General features: G+C 39.0%; 1 protein-coding gene across 1 annotated transcript in view; it reads left to right on the forward strand.

The window, feature by feature from the left end:
- COL24A1 (collagen type XXIV alpha 1 chain) overlaps positions 1–21,789 on the forward strand; it is a 169,416-nt gene that overhangs the window by 123,313 nt on the left and 24,314 nt on the right. The window contains exons 38-50 of the mRNA XM_058174721.1: positions 3,031–3,084; positions 7,794–7,901; positions 9,988–10,041; positions 11,162–11,215; positions 13,327–13,383; positions 14,134–14,187; positions 14,988–15,041; positions 15,170–15,223; positions 18,147–18,200; positions 18,637–18,744; positions 20,449–20,556; positions 21,266–21,373; positions 21,455–21,508. Of these exons, the coding sequence (XP_058030704.1) occupies positions 3,031–3,084; positions 7,794–7,901; positions 9,988–10,041; positions 11,162–11,215; positions 13,327–13,383; positions 14,134–14,187; positions 14,988–15,041; positions 15,170–15,223; positions 18,147–18,200; positions 18,637–18,744; positions 20,449–20,556; positions 21,266–21,373; positions 21,455–21,508 (921 nt within the window). The remainder of the gene's footprint in view (positions 1–3,030; positions 3,085–7,793; positions 7,902–9,987; positions 10,042–11,161; positions 11,216–13,326; positions 13,384–14,133; positions 14,188–14,987; positions 15,042–15,169; positions 15,224–18,146; positions 18,201–18,636; positions 18,745–20,448; positions 20,557–21,265; positions 21,374–21,454; positions 21,509–21,789) is intronic.

The following is a 21,789-nucleotide window of genomic DNA, read 5'->3' on the forward strand; positions in this document are numbered from 1 at the left end:
AAAAACAGACACAGGATATGTGGAAAATGGAAAACATAGTAAGAAAAGCACAAATTCTTTTTTTTAAAAAAATGCTTCTTTTAAAATTAAATGTGAACAGGAAGGATATGAGAAAAGATGTATGCACAAACACATACATTATAATGGATCGTTCTTACAATTATGTGCAGGACCCCCTCCCCCAACTATCTAAGATAGTTTTCAAAATAAAATTTTCCATAATAAAGAATGTGGTTGTTTTAAGGACTTGTCTTTATTCACAAAAATTGTCTCCTTGATTTGTCTTTTGGTGTCAGTTTCCCAGAGCTGGTCCATACTGTTCCATTATTTCCCAAATGGCGATCTGTTATAAAAATAATGAGTTATAAAAATTATGCCTGGGAAACAGGTTTAATCCCATTCTTAGCCATGGAAGTCATGAATGTCTTTGGGCCAATTACTGTTTCTTCCTAATCTGGAGGAAAGTCAGGGTATAACAAATAAATAGAATTAGAGTCAAATTAAATGAAACACTAGTTAAACAATTAGAAATTGAATCAGTGGCTTAAAAAAATGTTGTTGGGTAAGGAAACCATCTGGATGTAGTGGGTAACCTGTCCTGGAGTTTTCAGTACAGATAGTCCTCAATTTATGACCAGGTTAACAATGTTTAAAGTTATGATAGACAACCCCCCCAATAAAAGCATTTGCAACTAGGATTTGAAGTTCCAATGGTTGCTGCACCCTCCCCATGTATGCCGGCCTGCACTTACTGTTGTTTGTAGCATATGCTTTTTACCAGCATTTACTTCTGGTTTCCAACAAAAACTATCCATTGCAGACAATACAACATTCACTTAATGACCACCACATTCATTTAATCACTGTTGCAAAAAATGTTGTAAAATCGGGTCAGTCACATGGTTGTCTTGATTTATAATCATCATGACATACAACAGAAAGTCCAGATTCTATTAGGGTCATAAGTCAAGGACTAGCTATAGATGATTTATGCCCACTGTTTGTATTTGGAGACAAAGCAATTGAATGGGACCACTGTAGGGCCCAAAATTTCCCCCTCCCACATACTTAACGAGACAAAATTGTGATCCAGGAAACAATCCCGTATTTTCCACTTGATTTTTAACAACCATCCATCTGATTTGTAGCTGTTGAAGTGGTACCTCATATAATTTGTCAGTAAGTTTGGCTGATATCTCAGGACATGACACAGTTTAATAAAAACCAGAAACATTCTGCTGTGCTTGCTTTGAATAAACTATTGCAGAGAAAACCTAAAAAAAAACAACTTATCTAGCTGCATATTTTATTTATTTATTGTAGCAAGGAAGCTTAATAGCAGAATTTTCTTATGAAGCAACTATGAACTCTAATCCAGTCATTAATTGTTTAGAAAAATGTTTCTGTCGGAAACATTATTACTATTAATATTTGCTGCAATATTCATTTTTTCTAACATGATAGTTATCAGTTTCTGTCTATATACATAAAAATCTGGTGAGAAATGAAAAACAATTTGAATTGCATGTGATCAAAAAATTATCAACATAGCTTTAAAAAAATCCCAAAGATGAAATATGAGATTTTCAGTGGGTTGTTTTTTTTTACTGTGTGGATCCTTCCATTGGGAAAGGGCAGACAATTATGAATAGATTTATCCAGGAAGTATGGATCCAGTTTTAGGTAGTAACTGTTTCGCATTGAGGAGGATCAATTTCATTGGATTCTTGGAAATGCAAAAAGACAATAGCCATCTGCTGCTTCAAAGACTACTTTGCATTGTTTCAGTGGGAAAGATAAGTTCATCAGTCTGGTGTACATATGTGTGCATGTGTTTAAAAATTTCCTAATTTTGGCTCTACCTAAATACAAATAATCAGTCAGAATAAAAATAACTAAAACTCCAGCTTAAAAAAAGGCATCTTAAAAAGTCTGGATAGGACGGATCGTGACATATTGCGATGTTTTTTGCCTTTGCGGAACTTGGATGTGTGGCCTGCGTGTGATGCATCCAGGCTGCAGGCTGCCAGTTTGACAGGCCTGCACTAGATCCTACCACATGAAAGGTGGGGAAAAGATGGACTGAGTGGAATTAGTGCTACTGGCAAATAATTTGGACAGAATTGCATAGGACTTTATAAGCCACGGTAAGTAGCTTGGACTAAGCTTAGAAAACTGTTCCAATACAGAGATGATGCTATCCTTTCTGAAGCACCGCTCAACTCTGATTCCACTTTCCAAACTATCTTCAAGGGCACTCCATCAAAAGAGCCTCAATCACCAACACTAAATCTCTTTGTTCTAGCAATGGACACATTTAGTTTAGCAGTAAAAGACAAGCTTCTCTCACACCAGTGACTGGGAGGCCTCCCAAGGTATGAACCTGATTTATTACAAGAGTTACCCATTCAGATAAGTGATATCTCCTGCAAACCACTCATCTCAATAAGCAGTAACTCCATGTTTTTAGATTCATATTTTTTCTCACTTAGTCCTTTACATCCCAGGGACATGAAGAAGATGGTAAGTGGACAGTTCCTGGCAGCCCGAAAGGAAGTGTATTGTCTGGATCCTTTCCAGTCAGGATTCTAGCTGAGGTGCACTTGTTGCACTTGTTGATGACCCTGAAAGGCTTAAGAGAAGGATGATGCATCCATCTCTGCCTTTCTAAGACCTCTCAGTAGCTTTTGATATCATTGACCATGATAACCTTCTGGACTGGCTTTGGGGGCTTGGAATGGGCAGCACTGTTCTGCAGTGGTGGTTGTCATCTTTTCTGAGACTACTTCCAGTTTGTGTGGGTGGGGGAAAGAAGCCCCTCTTATTGGGGGTGGGGGTGGCATATTTCAAGGCTCAGTTGTCTCTCTACTCCTATTTAATATCTTCATAAAAATGCTGGATAAAGTTATTCATAGAAAACCTGGCAAGACGAAGTGACTGGATTTGATAACTTTTCACCTTTTAATTCTTGATAGAGTAAATCTACAAATGTGGCCTCAAATTTATCTTCCTTTATGTTAACTACTGTAGGGTCCTGAGGGAACTCAAGGAAGTCCAGGTCAAAGGGGTCGTCCAGGAAAGAAGGTAAGTGGTTCTTCCTCTTTTACCGTTGAATTTGGACAGAAAACTAATTATTTTTCATTAATGATTCAATATTAATAAATATTGTTCATTTGAAGACTAGACTGGTGTGGTGGCCTAATGGTGAAGACACTCAGCTTCCATTCAGTAGGTTGAGAATTCAATCTTGGGTAATAGCAGATGCTTCTCTCTCAGGGTGCAAAGAGAAAATATCTGCTACGAATTCCATGTAGGCATCAGGAAGGGCATCCAACCAGTAAATACTCAGCTCCATTCTGTTGCCCTGATTCTACTCCGAATTAAGGAATTACAGGGTCGTAAAAAGAAAAAAGTGCTAGTTTTAAGAATAGATTTTTTTTTCTTTTTATGACCCTGTAATCCTTTAATTTGGGGAAGAGCTGGGGCAACTGAACAGATCTGAGCATTTACTGGCCAGATGCCCTTCCTGATGCCTACATGGAGTTCGCAGCAGATATTTTCTCTTTGCACCCTGAAAGAAAACTATTTGCCGCTACCTAGGTTTGAACTCTCAACCTTCTGAGCATCTTTGCCACTAGGCCACCACGCCACTCAATTTTAAGAATAGAATAACAAATAATTTTAGTAATTACAGATAGCCTTTATTTATTTATTTATTTATTTATTTGATTTTTATACCGCCCTTCTCCCGAAGGACTCAGGGCGGTGTACAGGCAACAATAAAATACAGAACACCACAATATACCATTTAAAATACGAATTAAAAAACTTATTATAATTAGCCTAAAACCTTAAAATTTATAAAACCAAACCCCATTTAAAATTAATAGAGAATTTAAAATCGATAAAATTTATGTAATTTAAAATTTAAAATTTAAAATATAAAATTTAAAATTTAGGCCAGCCCCGCGCGAATGAAAAGATATGTCTTCAGTTCGCGGCGGAAAGTCCGAAGGTCAGGTATTTGACGTAAGCTTGTGGGAAGCTCGTTCCAGTGTGGAGCCCCACAGAGAAGGCCCTTCCTCTGGGGCCGCCAGCCGACATTGCTTGGCGGACGGCACCTGAGAAGTCCCTCTGTGAGAGCGTACGGGTCGGTGGGAGGCATGTGGTAACAGCAGGCGGTCCCGTAAGTACCCAGGCCCTAAGCCATGGAGCGCTTTAAAGGTCGTAACCAACACCTTAAAGTGCACTCGGAAGGCCACAGGTAGCCAGTGCAGTCTGCGCAGGAGCGGTGTTACGTGGGAGCTACGCGAAGCTCCCTCTATCACCCGCGCAGCTGCATTCTGGACTAACTGAAGCCTCCGAGTGCACTTCAAGGGGAGCCCCATGTAGAGAGCATTACAATAATCCAAGCGAGAGGTAACGAGCGTGAGTGACTGTGCACAAGGCATCCCGATCAAGGAAGGGGCGCAACTGCCGAACCAGGCGAACCTGGTGGAAGGCCCTCCTGGAGACGGCCGTCAAATGATCTTCAAACGACAGCCGGTCATCCAGGAGGACACCTAAATTGCGCACCCTATCCTTTGGGGCCAATAACTCGCCTCCAACAGTCAACCGCGGTTGCAGTTGACTGAATCGGGATGCCGGCATCCACAGCCACTCCGTCTTGGAGGGATTGAGCTTGAGCCTGTTTCTCCCCATCCAGACCCGTACGGCTTCCAAACACCGGGACAGCACTTCAACAACTTCATTGGGGTGGCCCGGGGCGGAAAAGTACAGCTGGGTGTCATCAGCGTACTGTTGGTATCTCACCCCGAAGCCACTGATGATCTCACCCAGCGGCTTCATATAGATGTTGAACAGCAGGGGCGAGAGAATCGACCCCTGCGGGACCCCACAAGTGAGGCACCTCGCGGCCGACCTCTGCCCCCCTGTCAACACCGTCTGCGACCGGTCGGAGAGATAGGAGGAGAACCACCGATACACGGTGCCTCCCACTCCCAATCCCCCCAACCGGCGCAGCAGGATACCATGGTCGATGGTATCAAAAGCCGCTGAGAGATCTAATAGGACCAGGGCAGAGGAGTACCCCCTGTCCCTGGCCCGCCAGAGATCATCTACCAATGCGACCAAAGCTGTTTCCGTGCTGTATCCGGGTCGAAAGCCGGACTGGAACGGGTCTAGATAGACAGTTTCATCCAGGTATTGGGGTAGCTGTCGCGCCACAGCACTCTCTACAACCTTCGCAACAAAGCGAAGGTTGGAGACTGGACGATAGTTACCCAAAATAGCTGGGTCCAGGGAGGGCTTCTTGAGGAGGGGTCTCACCACCGCCTCTTTCAAGGCGGCAGGGAAAACCCCTTCCAACAAAGAAGCGTTGATAATCCTCTGGAGCCAGCCTCGTGTCACCTCCTGAGTGGCCAGTACCAGCCAGGAAGGACACGGGTCCAGTAAACATGTCGTGGCGTGAAGCCTCCCCAACAACCTGTCCACGTCCTCGGGAGCCACAGGGTCAAACTCATCCCAAACCGGTTCAACAAGACGTGTCTCCTCTCTCTCGCTTGGATCATCCCAATTTCGGTCCAGACCGTCCCGGAGCTGAGCGATTTTATCGTATAGATAACCACTAAACTCCTCGGCACGTCCCTGCAAAGGGTCATCCCGCACCTCCTGATGAAGGAGGGAGCGGGTCACCCGAAACAGGGCGGCCGGGCGGTTATCTGCCGACGCAATGAGGGTGGAGGCGTGGGGCTCGCCTCCCTCATTGCCACCAGGTAGGTCCTAGAATAGGACCTAACTAGTGTCCGATCAGCTTCGGAACGACTGGACCTCCAAGTGCTCTCTAGGCGTCTTCTCCGGCGTTTCATCTCCCTCAGCCCCTCAGAGAACCAAGGGGCCGGACGAGATCTGCGCCGGGTCAGAGGCCGCAAAGGCGCGACACGGTCCAGGGCCCCAGCCGCGGCCTGTTCCCAGGCCGCGACTAGTTCCTCAGTCGTGCCGCGGGCCAGATCCTCAGGGAATGGCCCAAGCTCCGTCAGGAACCTCTCAGGGTCCATCAGGCGCCTGGGACGGAACCAACATATAGGCTCCGTCTCCCTGCGGTGGTGAGTGGCGGTCCGGAAGTCTAGGCGAAGGAGAAAATGATCAGACCATGACATAGGTTCTGTCACTAAATCACCTAACTCCAGATCATTTAGCCACTGTCCAGAGATATAAATCAGATCCAGCGTGCCTCCCCCCATGTGTGTAGGGCCATCATTTACTCGAATCAGGTCCAAGGCCGTCATGGAAGCCTGGAACTCCCGAGCTGCAGTCGATAACAAGCCGGCTGATGGTAGGTTGAAATCCCCCATGACTATAAGTCTGGGGGTCTCAACCGCCACTGCGGCAAGTACCTCCAACAGCTCAGGCAGGGCTGTGGTCACGCAGCAAGGAGCCAGGTACGCGATCAACAAGCCCAACTGATTCCTATGGCCCCACCTCACATAGAGGGATTCACAGCCGGCAATCTGAGGAACAGTGACCTCCCTCGGCTCTAGATCTTCCTTAATGACAACCGCCACCCCCCCACCCCTACCTTGGACCTCGGCTGATGAAATGCTCGGAAACCTGGAGGCAAAGCTCAACAAGGAACCCCCTCTGAGCCCAACCAGGTCTCCGTAATGCCCATAAGGTCCGCGGACTCCCCCTGAATAAGATCGCAGATCAGGGGAGCTTTGTTAGCCACGGACCGGGCATTACATAGCATCAACCGAAGATCCAAGCTCTGAGGATCATGGCCTCCTGAGGAACGGGTAGGAACTGAGGGGCCGGAGCACGTGATCGCCTTCAGACATCGAACACATGCTCCCAACTCTCGATACGGCCCCCCCCTCCGCCATATCTGCCTCTCCTACTAACCACACAGATGGGACCACACTTATCGTCAGGAACTTCACCCTCCCCCAAAACCTTCGGACCTAAAACCCCGCCGCAAACATGCGCAGTGACTGGCCCCTCCCTCGGTGGGCTACCCCCAGCACCCGCCCTTACCCTCCCCCCCTTTAAAAATTCCCTATCTAAAAATCCCCACAAGTTCTTTGACTTACATTGTTCCCTTAACAACAGTTCAAATTAACAATGGCCTCAAAAAGGGTGCTTTGTGACCTGCAAAGCACTTCTGACCATTACAAAACATTGCATCAATCCTCCCAACCCTCATGGTCAAGTAATTGTGATCTGGATGCTTGGAAACATGTTCTCATTTATGATTAGTCTGCAATCATGTGTTCACCATTTGTAGTCTTCTCTGCCGGCTTCCATAGAAAGTCAATGGGGAAGTTGATAGGAAAGATTGCAAGCTCTGTTGCTGCTGCCAAGAACACTCCCTTCTCGTCTCTGGGAACTGGAGGAAAGAACTGCCTGCTGAAGGTTCCTTGCCTGCTTGTATGGAGCTGAAATCTTCCTGCCGGCTTCTACAGAGCTAAAATCTTGTCTGCCTGCTTGCACATGAAGGATTTTCAGTTTCTGAGTGGAAAGATTTGTGTACAGCTTGCATCAGGCCTCCCAGGGCCTACCCCGTAAGGCACCCAACACTCTTTACCTGGTTCTCTATCCACTTAATAATCCACAAGATTACTCACAACCTTAAGTACCAAGATTGCGGTCATTGAACAAACCAGTCATGTAATGTCCCAATTGCTGGATTCTAATCCCAGTTGTGATCACAGTAACTACCTATACCTATATTGGCTTCCCAATATGATTTTCAATTGGTATAATGTTTTTATCCATTTTATTCTCCTCCCAAATAGGGAGAAAAGGGGCAACATGGTTTCCCAGGAGAAATTGGAGCCATGGGTGAACCTGGCAAGCCTGGGGAAATTGGTCCAAAGGGTTCAAGAGGAACTAGAGGACCAGTGGTTGGTATAGTATTAGTTTAAGCTTTACAATCCTCTGTAGTTTACTACTTTAGTACTTTAATGCAAGTGAAGAGTCTGTTTAAACCTGATTTGTTTGTCTGGATTTGTGAATTGTCTAAAATTCACGGCATCCATAATAAATCATCACAAAGAGTTTAATGGGTTAACCCTGTCAATCGTCTTTGTTGATATGTAGACGAAATGGGTAAGAATGCTGAGTAATTTATTTTTAAGTAACAATGTTTATATTATTACTTAGAAGCCACTTTCAAAATCTGTACTGTTAACTGTCGTACTGTATTTACTTGCTATATAATTGTGCTTCTTCTCTTAATAAAGCAAGAACAGAGAGGCATTATTTACTTTCCATGCAAATAAGCCCAGTTCACTAAATTTGTTCAGTTACCTTTTTCCATCAACCTACATAGAAAATATATATCTCTATATGATAGGTTCATTCATCTATTTATTCATTCTATCTATACTATATTTGATTTTTTTCCTAAGGAACTACAATTCGTATAAGGTCATCCTCAACTTACAACTGGTCTCTTAGTTACCAGTCAAAGTTAAGACAGACCTCTCCCCAAAAGAATCTTATTACCCAGTTCCAAAGTTCCAATGCCCCCCCTCCCCCCGCAGTCACATCAATGCAGTCACATCAATGCATTCAACAAATCACCCACCTTTTTTTATTTAGTAAATTTATATGCCACCCATCTCACTATTCAGAGTGACCCTGGGTGGCTTATTTGTGCCTGCTTGAAGGCACATGAACATGATTTACAACATTTTTTCCAAGAACCAGCATTTTCTACCAGTTTTCAGCAAAAACACTCTATAGAAAACATGGGTTCACCTAATAACCGCAACATTCACTTAACAACTATAGATTTAATGACTGTGATATATATATATATATATATATATATATATATGTTTTCTGAGGTTTTCACGGGTGTTTGTATATAGGTCTTTGGTTGTTCGGGTTTTCTCCCGTGTAAAATTGGAAGTGTCTTGGCGACGTTTCGACGAAGTCTCATTCGTCATCTTCAGGCTTCAGCTTGCTCCCAGAAGCACGAAGCTGAAGCCTGAAGATGACGAATGAGACTCAGCTTCAAAGGAACATATATATATATATATATATATATATATATATATATATATATATATATATATATATATATATATATATATATATATATATATATATATATATTCTTTCCCTTCTATTAACACTTATTCAAAAAGGTGAGGCTGAGACAGAGAATGGTGGGTTCTGACTAGATAGTAGAACTTCTTGTCTTGAGTTCACTAACTTGCATTTGGTCACTGCATCCTCTTGTCTATATCACATGATCAGCAGGTTACAAGGCTTCACCTGTCCTGGTTTCTTTTAAGTCCATGTGGCTCATTTTAGAAAAAAAATATCAGAACTGTTTTTCACAGGTTCACTGTGAAATGACATATTTAAAGGCAGACAAATATTTTACTGGGCTAATTTATTATATGTGCTTCACTTATACATCAGTGATGTATAAGTTTGTTTTGTTTATTGTTTATATCTGAAATATTGTATCCTGAAATTGAATGTATCTGTTCTAAAGCACATTTTTTATTGATTTTTAAACTGATCATGGATATTTTTTTATTTCATTTTGTCGCAACAGTATACACATTGTCATAAAAAAACATATCATGAAGAAAATATATATATATATAAGTAAAAAATATGCAGCAGCTATATTAATTTGATATAATGAAGGGAACAATATCTACATGTCTACATTATTTTATGTACTTTTTAAGAGACAAAACCATCAGGTTTCCCCCTTGTATTTATTATAATCTGATTCAGTTATATTTATTTAATGTATTACAAGCTTGCTTAGCATTACTTTTTAAAAAGTATTTTTATGATTTTAATCAGGATTAAGCATAACTGTATTACTTCCAGTAGGTAATATGCTTAACTCTCTCTATTTCCATGCTTTGTGAATATTTCCAATTAGAAGTATTATATGAACTGATAGCTTTGCTAATGAAATTATTAAAATATTAAAATGTGTTAATTCTCCTTGTACAGGGACATTTAGGAGCAATGGGATCATCAGGAAAACCAGGAATTCCAGGTTATGGGGTATGATACATTTCTGAAATGTGTTCATGGGCCTACCCAACTATTCTATTAATGTTATGATAATTGTTATCTAATGAATGAAAGCAAATACGTGTCTCAGGATAATGTTGTAAAATCCAATCTGGATTGGTCACCGGGACTAACGGTTTAAACTTCTGAGCTTTTGGATTTGTGCTGGAGCCCATTTTCAGGGAACTTCTCTCTATTGGAATATGCACTTTGGGTTATTCTATGAATCGTATTTATGTGGTGCCTTCCTATTGGTTGATTGATGTATTGATGGCGGACGAATGGCTATTGTTTATTGATTCCATATTTCTTAAACTTCTTGAGATTACTAGCCCATACTATTTTAAAGCATCTTTGGCTTTCAACAATTATGAGTGTATCCATTTGAAAACAGCTGTGGAAATCATATTATAATTTTTTAGAATATTCTTCAGAAATGTTTAGATTTTTTAAAACCCTCATCAGCATCGGCAAGGGAACTAGATTTGGCAGGGCCTAGGTGGTGGGACTTTTCTGTTGTGGCATCTGTGCTGTGGAATTTCTCTCCATTGAGGTGAGGGTGACCTCATCACTTCCGAGTTCCAAAAATCTCTTAAATCCTGGTTAGGCCAGCAGGCCTCGGGCCTCCAAGGAATGGATGAACTAGTTAGGTGGCTCCATAATCATTAACATCCCTTTCTCTGATATTTCTTCTTGCTCAGTTTTTAAAATTCTTTTTATGGTTTTAATGTTTTAATAATTAATAATTATGATGGTTTTAAGTATTTATTGACTATTTAGTTTTGTAGTGCACCCCCAAAGTTGCTTTCTTGGTGAGCTAGGCGGCTATATAAATTTGATAAGTAAATGGATAAATATAACTATGAAACATCAATCATTTAATGCCAATTGCTCAATTTCTATCAGCCTTGGAAAAAAATCTGTCCAGGTAGATTTATTTTATTTATTTATTAAATTTATTTGCCTCCTGTCTCACCACAAGGCAACTCTGATTATATAAATCATGTTTTTTTTAATCACTCTACGCAGAAAAGTATTTTTGTTATTTCTCTTTTGTTGTTTGTGTTTTTCTTTTTAACTGCAGATATTGCATGATATGTATTTTTCTTAGGGTCACCAAGGTCTGCCAGGAGCACTTGGCCCTCCAGGACCCAAAGGAGAGAAAGTAAGGAGAAGATGAAACTTGCATTTACTGACAAATTTCTGTTGGCTAGCAACCATGAAGATTCACAGATTTTGTCTGCATTGTTGCATGAGTCTTAATTTTTCTCATTTCATTAAAAATATAAATGGAAGAATTTGATAAATTTAATCATTTAATCATTCACTATAGCAGATATCATAACATTGGAAGTCTAAAGCTTTCGACTTTATCTGGCTGTGTAGCTACTGCCCATGAAAAGTTAATGGAGTCTTAGGAGGGTATCCAACTGCAGTATGAATAGATTGTTGCTTTTATTTGTCTTGCAAAGTAATAAATAGGCTTGGTCACCACTATACAATTTCTCAAGATACCCCTGTTGTTTGATGATGTATTAGTAGAAACCATCACCATCAAATCTTGTAAATCACTTTTCTTCATTCAATCATGTCAGATTCTCAGAGACTGCTTGGACAAGTCCCTCAGTTTTCTTGGCAAGATTTTTCAGAAGTGATTTGCCATTGACTCCTTCTTAGGGCTGAGAAAAAGTGACTGGCACAAGGTCACTCATCTGGCTTCATGCCCAAGGCAGGACTAGAACTCAACGTCTCCAGGTTTCTAGCCAAATGCTTTAACCACATCAAACTGGCTCTATAAATCAGAAACAGTACTTTATAACAGTTTTTAAGGTATTTTTCAATATCTTTAGACCAGAGGTTCTCAGTTTGTGGTCCACAGATCCCTGGGGGCCGTGATGTTACAGGGGGGTCTGTGAAAGCTTGAAGAAATATTAAAATTTGAGTTAAGTCTTAGGGGTCTGTGGCCATGGTCCATGGCCACAAAAGGTATTTAAGGGGGACCATGTTCAAGAAAGGGTTGATAACCACTATTTTAGACCATATTGCACTCAAAAGGTAGTATTTAGAAAATTCCATTAGATACATGATAGAAAAACTTCACACAATTGCCATTCTTTCCTCCTTGAAATGAAGAACTGCTATGAGTGAGGAAGAACAACAGTAACATATAAATGAAAATAATAAATGTCTTAAGAATTCTCTGAAAGACAGAGAATTTTGTATATTCTAGAGTAAAAATTTGTGAGCAATTTTGTAATACCTATCATCCTGATATCTACTTGAAATGAAGCAGTTCATTTGGTTTCTAAGTTTGGTAAGCATCAGATACTCTAGTCTGAATCATTTAGAGTTTTAAAGCCCCAAATCTTTTAAAATTGATCCTGAATGTTTCCATTCCATATTGTTTGTCTTCTGCAAACTTAGATCACCCTGCTTGCTAGCATGGTATTTCCAAGTTGCATATGGAACTCCTACCTTTTTAAAAACTTCATAAATTTCTATGGATCTTTGATAAAATTTCCACATTAAAAGGAATTGTATAGCTTCAAAGAGTGCGGCTTTTTGAAAGGGTGTAAATATAAATTTACCTTTACTTGTTGACATTAATGATAAAGCAGCTTTACTTGGAAAACATATGGGATTCTGAATCAAAAGCCTGGTTTTTCTGCTTACAAAGATTTAGCATTGAAGACTCAAAGCTAGAGCGTTTGGCTAACTAAAGCAACTGTTGCTGACAAAATTTTTATCTCTTAGACTTTGACTTAGATTTAGAATAACTTTATTGTCACTTTGAATATACCTAATTGGCATACCTTAAAATGAAATTGAAAATGAAATATTGTATAAGACAATTATGACTTTACAAATACATTTAATCAATGTTAAAAAAACCTAAGCTATAACTTTTTTATTAATAGTGAAAATAATGTAAACATTCTACATCAAAGAATTTTACAAATTATAAAATGTTTATTGTTCTGTTACTGAGAGTAAGTTTCATCAATCCTAATTCGATTTACTTTCAAATAGACACACATATAAATTGTATTGTAGGTGACTGAATGTGTTACTTCATAGTTCTTTAAAACAAATATGAAATAATTATTTTTCAGTTTGCTGTCACAGACTCAATCCGTTATATAAATTGAGCAATATTTTGTGTTCATATGTGTGTAACACACATATACTAAAGAAGGAAAATATGTATAATTTATGTATTTCAAAAAAAAATTAGACTTCATAACCAATAAACAACTGATTTTATTTTCCTTATAGGGTTACCCTGGGGAAGACAGCTCAATGCTAGGACCACCTGGGACCCTAGGTGAACCAGTAGGTCTTTCTTTAGCCAGAAACTTACAGCCAAAAATGTATAAATAGATACAAAATGTTTTAAAATATGCATGTGTATGCTTGCACATGTACCACACCCTATTGATGCAACCCATGATCCTTAGACTATGGTTTAGAGGTTAGTAGTAATATTAGTTATACACTGTGTTGATTTTCAGTCTGCACTGAAAATAACAAAGGAAAATAGGAGCTATATCACTGAAGAGATAGGAGCTATCTCACTGATGTAGGAACTAGTAAATGCATGGATGAATTTAACTAATCCATTAAAGGTTTTGGCCATCTATTTGTATGCAGACAATATTACTCTGTATATAAACATATTAGACAGCAGAAATATATTGTATGAAATAATGTGAACCACTTACGTTCTATGTAAATTCAAATTACTATTATGAGGAGTCATTTCCTTAAACTTTCTAGCATCTACTGTAAAAGCCCTAGCCAGTTCTACTTTTCAGTTTGAAATGTTTAGGTTTCAGCATGGATGATTCAAAACCTAAGTATTTTTAGACAGCACTGTAACTCGTGTGGTTATATATTCTTTCAGCTCTGTAGAACTAATAACAAATTAAATTTCAGTGATGCTTTACAGTGTTTTGGAATTTGCTAACATCTTGTTTTTCCTTCCTTTCCCTCCTGAGATATGCTATTTTGTTTAAAAAAAGCAGTAACTGTATTTCAAATAAAATTTTAAACAGTCTGGATTCTTTATGGCTATTTCTCTAGGGTCCTACTGGTGAACGGGGAGAGAGAGGAGAACCCGGTGATATAGGTTACATGGTAAAACTTATTTTGGTGTTTATGTACATGTTACTTGTAATGAACTTACAGCAACATGACTCTCTTGTACATGTATCTGAATATCTCTTAAAAATAAATTTAGGACAAACATCGATTATTGAAAAAAATTGCAAAGCATAGCAACTAATTGTACATAAAAACTAAACCCTAAATTCAGGATCAATTTATCAGAATGAATGCTTGGAAACTGAATAACAAGATTAGGGAACAGGGAAATAAATAAGATTAAAACTTCTTTGTTATTCTTTTGATAACCAGTATCATATCCATGTCAGCATCATACAGAACTTGGACTAGGAAAAGGCTTGGATTTCACATCACCTTTACAGCAAAAGAGGGCAGAGCATATGCTGCAAAAGTGGGTTCCATCCATTTAATAAAAGCAGCAAGATCTCACAGATACCACAAGGCACCTAGCAGAATAGATTTTAGACTTATCAACAAGTAAAACTGACAAGATTTTTAAGAATACAGTGGAATAAGAGACACATATGTTTTGTGCGGTAAAGTGTAATAAATGTGTGTGTGTTAATAGATCTTAACACACTACATCGAAGAATATGTGTATGTGTATTTGTAATATGTCCTTTGGCATTGTTTGCCTTTTGATTTGTACTGCCACCCTTCTCTTGTAACATAGATATATCTGAAAGTTATCTCAGTGAGGTGCTGCTTTCTTGTGCCATCAGTCAATTAAAGCAAAACTTAGCATTTTAGAATTTATACTCTTGAAAGAAATGGAAACTTCCTTAATCAAGAATAGGTTTTCTTGTTTCTAGGGTCACCCAGGACTCCCAGGACTTAGAGGTGCTATTGGACAACAAGGGCCACCAGTAAGTCTCTAATAAAGTACATTGTAATTCTGCATTTTTTTTTTCAAAACAAGTGAGAAAATCTCTATTTATCCTCTGGTTTGATATCATACAAACATTATCTATATTACCATTTTCTTTTCCGAAAGGGTGAGCCAGGTGAACAGGGTGAGCAAGGACCAAAAGGAGAAAGAGGATCTCAAGTAAGTAGAAAGTGGAAATTTTTTTAGGGAAAAAGTTCAAAATAAAATTATTCAGTGATTTAAAGCAGCTGTCCCCAGTCTTTTTGGCTGTACAGACTGGCGGCGGGGGCAGCTGCGGGGGAAGAGGGAGGGCAGGGGATGGTTTTGCGTGTGTAACCTAATACTGCGCTTGTGCAAATAAAGTTTTGCGTACTTGCCCTGCTGCTTGTGTAGCCCGGTTCCTAACGGGCCACAGACCGTCCAACCGTCCAACCCTGCCCAAGGGTTAGGGACCCCTGCTTTAAAATCCGTAAATACTTTGTTACCTTAGTTGCTATGTTATAAGTCTATTCTCATCCCTAGAACGTAGGGTGAAATAAATGGTATTGATGAAGCTAATGAATCCAATTACATCCAATTACATCCAGAATAACCATGATGATGTCAAAATGAGAAGAATGAGTTATGGCATCATTTGCATAATGACTCACACATATTCATTTCCCCATGTACCCAATTTACTTCCATGAATCCCTCTGACTGAAGAGACACCCCTTGCCTAGAGCACTGCCACCACCTCTATTTTAAATTGCCCCAGCCGGAATACCATCATTAGTGATATCCTACTTAGAGCCGGGAAAAGGTATCTAGAAAGGAAGTGCCTAGGAGAGGATATGGGAGGGGGTTGAGCCAACAAAAACCAAACCATACAATACAGATCAGCAGATATTAGTATTCCAGTGTAGCTAAAGCAAGAAGAAGACTGAAAAGGATTGACAATGGAAAAGTAGATAAAAGGAGGAAGAAATTTAACTTAGATATAAAAGTTATGGCAGGGTTAAGCAAGTAAAACTAAATGCAAAAATAACATAGAAAAAGATTATGCAAATAAAATAACTATAAATAATAAAACACATCACTTTAGTAGTATAACACGGAGATTTATTGTTGAGCCGGCCTCTTTTGTAATAAAACCAAAAATATTCCAAATAGATATTGGACAATAGGTTGGGTATGATCCATATCTAAACCTCCCTCTAATAGAGGCAATTCAAAACCTAAATGACACCATGAAGTTTCCTATTTGTTGCCTAAGGATAAGCCTGCTCAGATTGAACAATAGCAGTAGCTCCGGATAATTTGTTATCTAGCATTTGGAAGATTTGGAGTGGATGGTGAAGGTACCAACTTCCTCTTTTTCCTGGATATTTTGTGCTCTTAAAAGGAAGGAAATCTATTCCAGAAGCCAGATCTCAAATCCAGGTTTATAGTGGCCAAAGAACTACACAATAAAACTCTTGATTCCTAAGCAGATCTTTTAGTTTACTTTTGTTTACAATAGCATGTCTCTGCTCTAACCCCTAGAAGGTTTTTAAAACTTTGGTACATATGAAAAACAATCATGTTTCTTGTAGGGAATGTTATTTGAAAAGTAGGAGCTGAAGTAAAGCATCTGTAGAGGGCGGTAAAGCAGTGTAAAGTGGTATATAAGTCTAAGTGCTATTGCTAAGTGCTATCTATAATCTTACAAGGCACAGACATTCTTTGGATTAGTAAAAATCCACTTGAATTTGTTTGGAGAGAAAATACGGATTGTACCATAATTCATCTCTGCTTGATGTATTAGGCAAATTCCAAAGAAACAAATATAAGCAATTCTTATAATGACAATTGTACTCTCAAACTCCCACTTTAAACTGACTTTTGCTTCAGTAGAATTGTATTCTGAAAATATGTCACAATCTGAGACTGAAAGCAAAACATATTTTATTAAGGTGCATGCCTCAATAGGTCAATAGTATGTCTCTCAGTAGAAAAAATCTTTTGTGGTAAATGGACAAACATCTTAAGGAATATGTAGTCAGCTTATAATCGCTAAGCAGTGCTAAGAATGCACTCAGTCATTCAGGCCTTATTCATCTCACAGATGGACTAGTGAAAGTAGCACTCTACATGGGGATACCCATGGATAGCATTCAGAAGCTACTGTTAGTACAGAATGCGGTGACGCGGGTAGTTGTTGGGTCCCTAAGAATGGCCCATGTAACATCATTGCTCCATGAGCTGCATTGATTGCCAGTCTGTTTCCAGATGCAATTCAAGTGTTAGTAATTACCTTTAAAGCTCTTCAAGTTATGGGTCCAGGCTACTTGAGGGACCATCTCATCCCACTGAGATTGGCCGTCCCTTCCTGTGCTGGCAAAAAAGGCAAGCTGTGGACCCCATTGGCCTAACTTTGTTGCTGGCAATCCTTATGATTTATATTGATATATTGACCATCAATTGTGTTGTAAATGTTGTACCTTGATGAAGGTATCTTTTCTTTTATGCACACTGAGAGCATATGCACCAAGACAAATTCCTTGTGTGTCCAATCACACTTGGCCAATAAAATTCTATTCTATTCTATTCTATTCTATTCTATTCTATTCTATTCTATTCTATTCTATTCTATTCTATTCTAATTATTCTGGCTAATGGAATCCAGGAGAAGGGTCTTCTCTGCCATTGCACCTGCCCTGTGGAACATCTTGCCCCCTGATGTGAGGTTGGTCCTGACTTTCCTGAATTCAGGACCTTCCTGAATTTCCAGAGCAGCCTAAAGACCTGGCTTTGCCAGCTAGTTTGGGGCCCCAATGGGGGAGTGTTGCAGTGGAGGTGGTTGATTGATTAACAATGGATCCCACTTCCCCCCAATCCTGCTCCCGTCCTGCCATCTTTTAATTGGCTCATGGTGTTCTATATTTTATTTTACTTCTGTTGTTAGTTTATATAGTTTTATTTTTTTTTATCACTGTTAGACGCCCAGAGTTATGTTGAGGTAAAATGGGCAGCCAATAAATTTTATAAACGAATAATAAAAAATATGGTGGGAAAATTCGGAATTCTAACTGATTTTTAAGTTTTATAGTTTGTGAGCGAATAAATATTTTGAAATTTCTAGGGTCCTATTGGTAAAAAAGGATCAAGTGGTCAGCCTGGGAAACCTGGAATGCCTGTGAGTAAATTGATCGATCAAGTGATTCTATTTTAAGTTATGACTAATACAGATATAGATAAGTTTAGGTTATTTTATGCAGACAGACACATTATCAGTGAAAGATAAATAGCAAATCAAATAGAATGTCCTTAACCTATAGAAATATACAAAGAATTTTTTTTGTATTGCAATCTTGAGATGTTAACATGAAACTAAGCTCCATAAAATATAGCTTATCCTTGAAATGTATTTTTGGAATTGTAGCCTTATTTTATTATGAATAGATACACTCAGAGAGGACATATAGCTGAAATGAAGTAAGCAAATCTAATCTCAATCCCATATTATCAACCTGAGCTACATAACATTGGTTATAGACTGTGCCAGATTGTCAGGGGTATTACTTAGATCTAGATGGTGTAGGCCTTTCAAACAGAATTTACATTTTTTTCAGAGTGAGTCTGGTCCTGTTGGTCAGAAAGGTGTAGCTGGCAACCCTGGACCAGAAGGTGTACCTGGCAATCCTGGAAAAGCAGGATTACCTGGACAGCAAGGCCCTCCTGTGAGTAATAGTTGAACTAATTTTATTCCGATGTTGATGGTGGAGGTCTTTTAAAAATTGCATCATCAGTAATGTGCAGTAGCGACAAGAATAGAATGTCAGTATTTCTCTACAGATGTCACTTCCCACTCAAATAATGCCAGCCATTTTCCCTTGGAAAGGAACTATGTCAAAAATTCATTAATGCAAGTTCCATTTCTTTGCTTACTTTACATTGTAGCATAAGATCAACTTAAGTAGAAACAGAATATGCTACAATGGGAACACAAGCAATGCCTTCCGTATATTCACCTTAACATTTTTACAATAAAATAGATGGTCATTTCAAGAACTCCTTTTTGTCTTAATTGGAGCCATCTTTATCTTGTTATGTTGGTGGAATTTCTGACCAGTGTAGATATGGTAGTTACCCTGTGTTCCCTAAAATAAGACATCCCCTGATATTGGCCTTTTGAGCGCATGGCAATAAGGCCAAGCGCTTATTTCAGGGTTCAAAAAAAATATAACACAGGGTCTTATTTTCAAGAAAACACACTAGTTTGATATTGATGTTTTCAGCTTTGTGAAATGCTTGAGTGAATTTCTGAATTAAAATCTAGTTTATAGAGCTTTATTTATGCTATCATATCTGATATGTAAGTACATACTTGATGGACATTACCTTACAGATGACCCCCACCCCGTTAAAGACCTTGGAGTTTTCATGTCAAATGATCTAAGTGTCAAAGCCCACTGTAACTACATAGCAAAAAAGGCTCTAAGAGTTGTAAACCTAATCCTGCGTAGCTTCTTTTCCAAAAACACTACACTACTAACCAGAGCATATAAAACATTTGCTAGACCAATTCTAGAATACAGCTCGCGTGTTTGGAACCCTCACCACATCTCTGACATCAATACAATTGAACGACTCCAGAAATATTTTACAAGAAGAGTTCTCCATTTCTCTGAAAACAACAAAATACCTTATCCCATCAGACTTGAAATCCTAGGCTTAGAAAACTTGGAACTCTGTCGCCTTCGACAAGACCTAAATGTAACTCATAGAATCATCTATTGTAATGTCCTTCCTGTCAAAGACTACTTCAGCTTTAATTGCAACAATACAAGAGCAACCAACAGATTTAAACTTAATGTTAACTGCTTTAATCTAGATTGCAGAAAATATGACTTCTGTAACAGAATCATCAGTGCTTGGAATACTTTACCTGACTCTGTGGTCTCTTCCCATAATCCTAAAAGCTTTAACCAAAAACTTTCTACTATTGACCTCACCCCATTCCTAAGAGGACCATAAGGGGCGTGCATAAGCGCACAAACGTGCCTACCGTTCCTGTCCTATTGTTTTTCTTTTCTTTTCTTCTTCCTATATATATATTGATGCTTATACCTCCTAATATTTACTCATATATATGTTTATATACTATAAAATCCTTTTTATATGATGTTGTGACAAAATAAAAAAATAAAATAAATAAATAAATAAATATTTTAGGTAGCATCATCGTTGTACATGGTGCTTATTGTAATGGCATTATTATTTCAGGGGTGTAGCATCACAGTGTGTGAATATGGTTGTCAAATTTACATATGAAATAATAGTGGCTATTCTGAACATATTAAAACTTGTATTTGTCCTCTGCTAAAAAATAAATGGGGTGGCTGACTTAAGGGACTCTGTTTAACTGGCTTTTGTTTGTCAAGGGTACTAGAGGAAGCCCAGGAATAGCTGGACTAGCAGGTTATCCTGGGAAACATGGACCAAAAGGTTCACCAGGTGTGCCAGGAAGCCCTGGCCCCCCAGGACTAAAGGTACTTTGGGTTTTTTGGTGTTTTTAGGTTGTTATGGAGTTTGCAACTGTTGTTGTGTTGTACGCCACCCAGAGTAATGTGTTTGTAAGAGGGCAGCTATATAAACATACTAAATAAAATAAATAAATAAATGTATAAGGTACTCCAACATGACCTGGGATGGCTTATGAAATAATACATACAAGTTGTGCACAGATTTTTAAAAATTATTTTAATTGCTTTTATTAATAACAAAGGATTCTTTGCTAATGTAATGGTATGTGAGAAAAACACTGGGAAGTTGGGCAAAGCAATGATTCCTAGGGAACAATGGTCATATAAGAGACTATACAGCCCACAACTGCATAAAGAGTGGAGAAAGAAGCTCAAAAGGGACCCTCCCTAGCTTCTCAGGTTGTAAAGGAAATGGTGGGATATTTGTACTTTTAGTCTTGCAAGATTCTGTTAATGTAGTTTACAGCAGAGTAGAAGTAGCTCATCTGGTTTGTTTCCTATCTAGTACCTTGTTTCCCCCCAAATCAGACATTCCCTGATAATAAGCTCAATCGGGCTTTTGAGCGCATGGCAATAAGGCCAAGCGCTTATTTCAGGGTTCAAAAAAATATAAGACAGGGTCTTATTTCGGGGAAACATGGTATAGCTGGGAAGGCTGATGGCATTCTTTCTCTCTCTGAGAATATGTATTCATTCTCATTCTGGCTTGCTGCAGGGTGAACAAGGGCTTCGGGGACATCCAGGAAAGCAAGGTAGAAGAGGACTTCCAGGGACACAAGGTGATCAAGGCCCACCAGGACTTCCTGGCCAGAAAGGACTCACTGTATGTATCTGTTGTGGTATGTAAAGTATCTATTAAGATGTCATTCCAAAATATTAATCCTTTTGTCTAAAAATATTACAGGGAGAATTTGGAGATCAAGGTTTGATGGGATTTCAAGGATTTCCAGGTCCCAAGGTATGTGGTTTCTTTGCGATCAGTTTAAATAAATATTAAGCGCCTTTTATGACTTACGGAATTAAATAGAAGATGATGGTCAATTCCAGTCAAAGATTACATGGAATGAGAAGTCCACCTCTTGGGCTCTTACTGTGTGAGGGCTCAGGGCTCTTTTCGTCTCTTTTTAAACATGTACATGAGGCCACTGAATAATACTCTTTATTTCTCAATGTATATTTATATATATATATTTATATTTATTGTTTTTATATCTGGTTTTTATCCAACTGTTATACATT

Source organism: Ahaetulla prasina, chromosome 3 (assembly GCF_028640845.1).
Source record: "Ahaetulla prasina isolate Xishuangbanna chromosome 3, ASM2864084v1, whole genome shotgun sequence".
In the NCBI taxonomy this organism is placed as follows: Eukaryota; Metazoa; Chordata; class Lepidosauria; order Squamata; family Colubridae; genus Ahaetulla; species Ahaetulla prasina.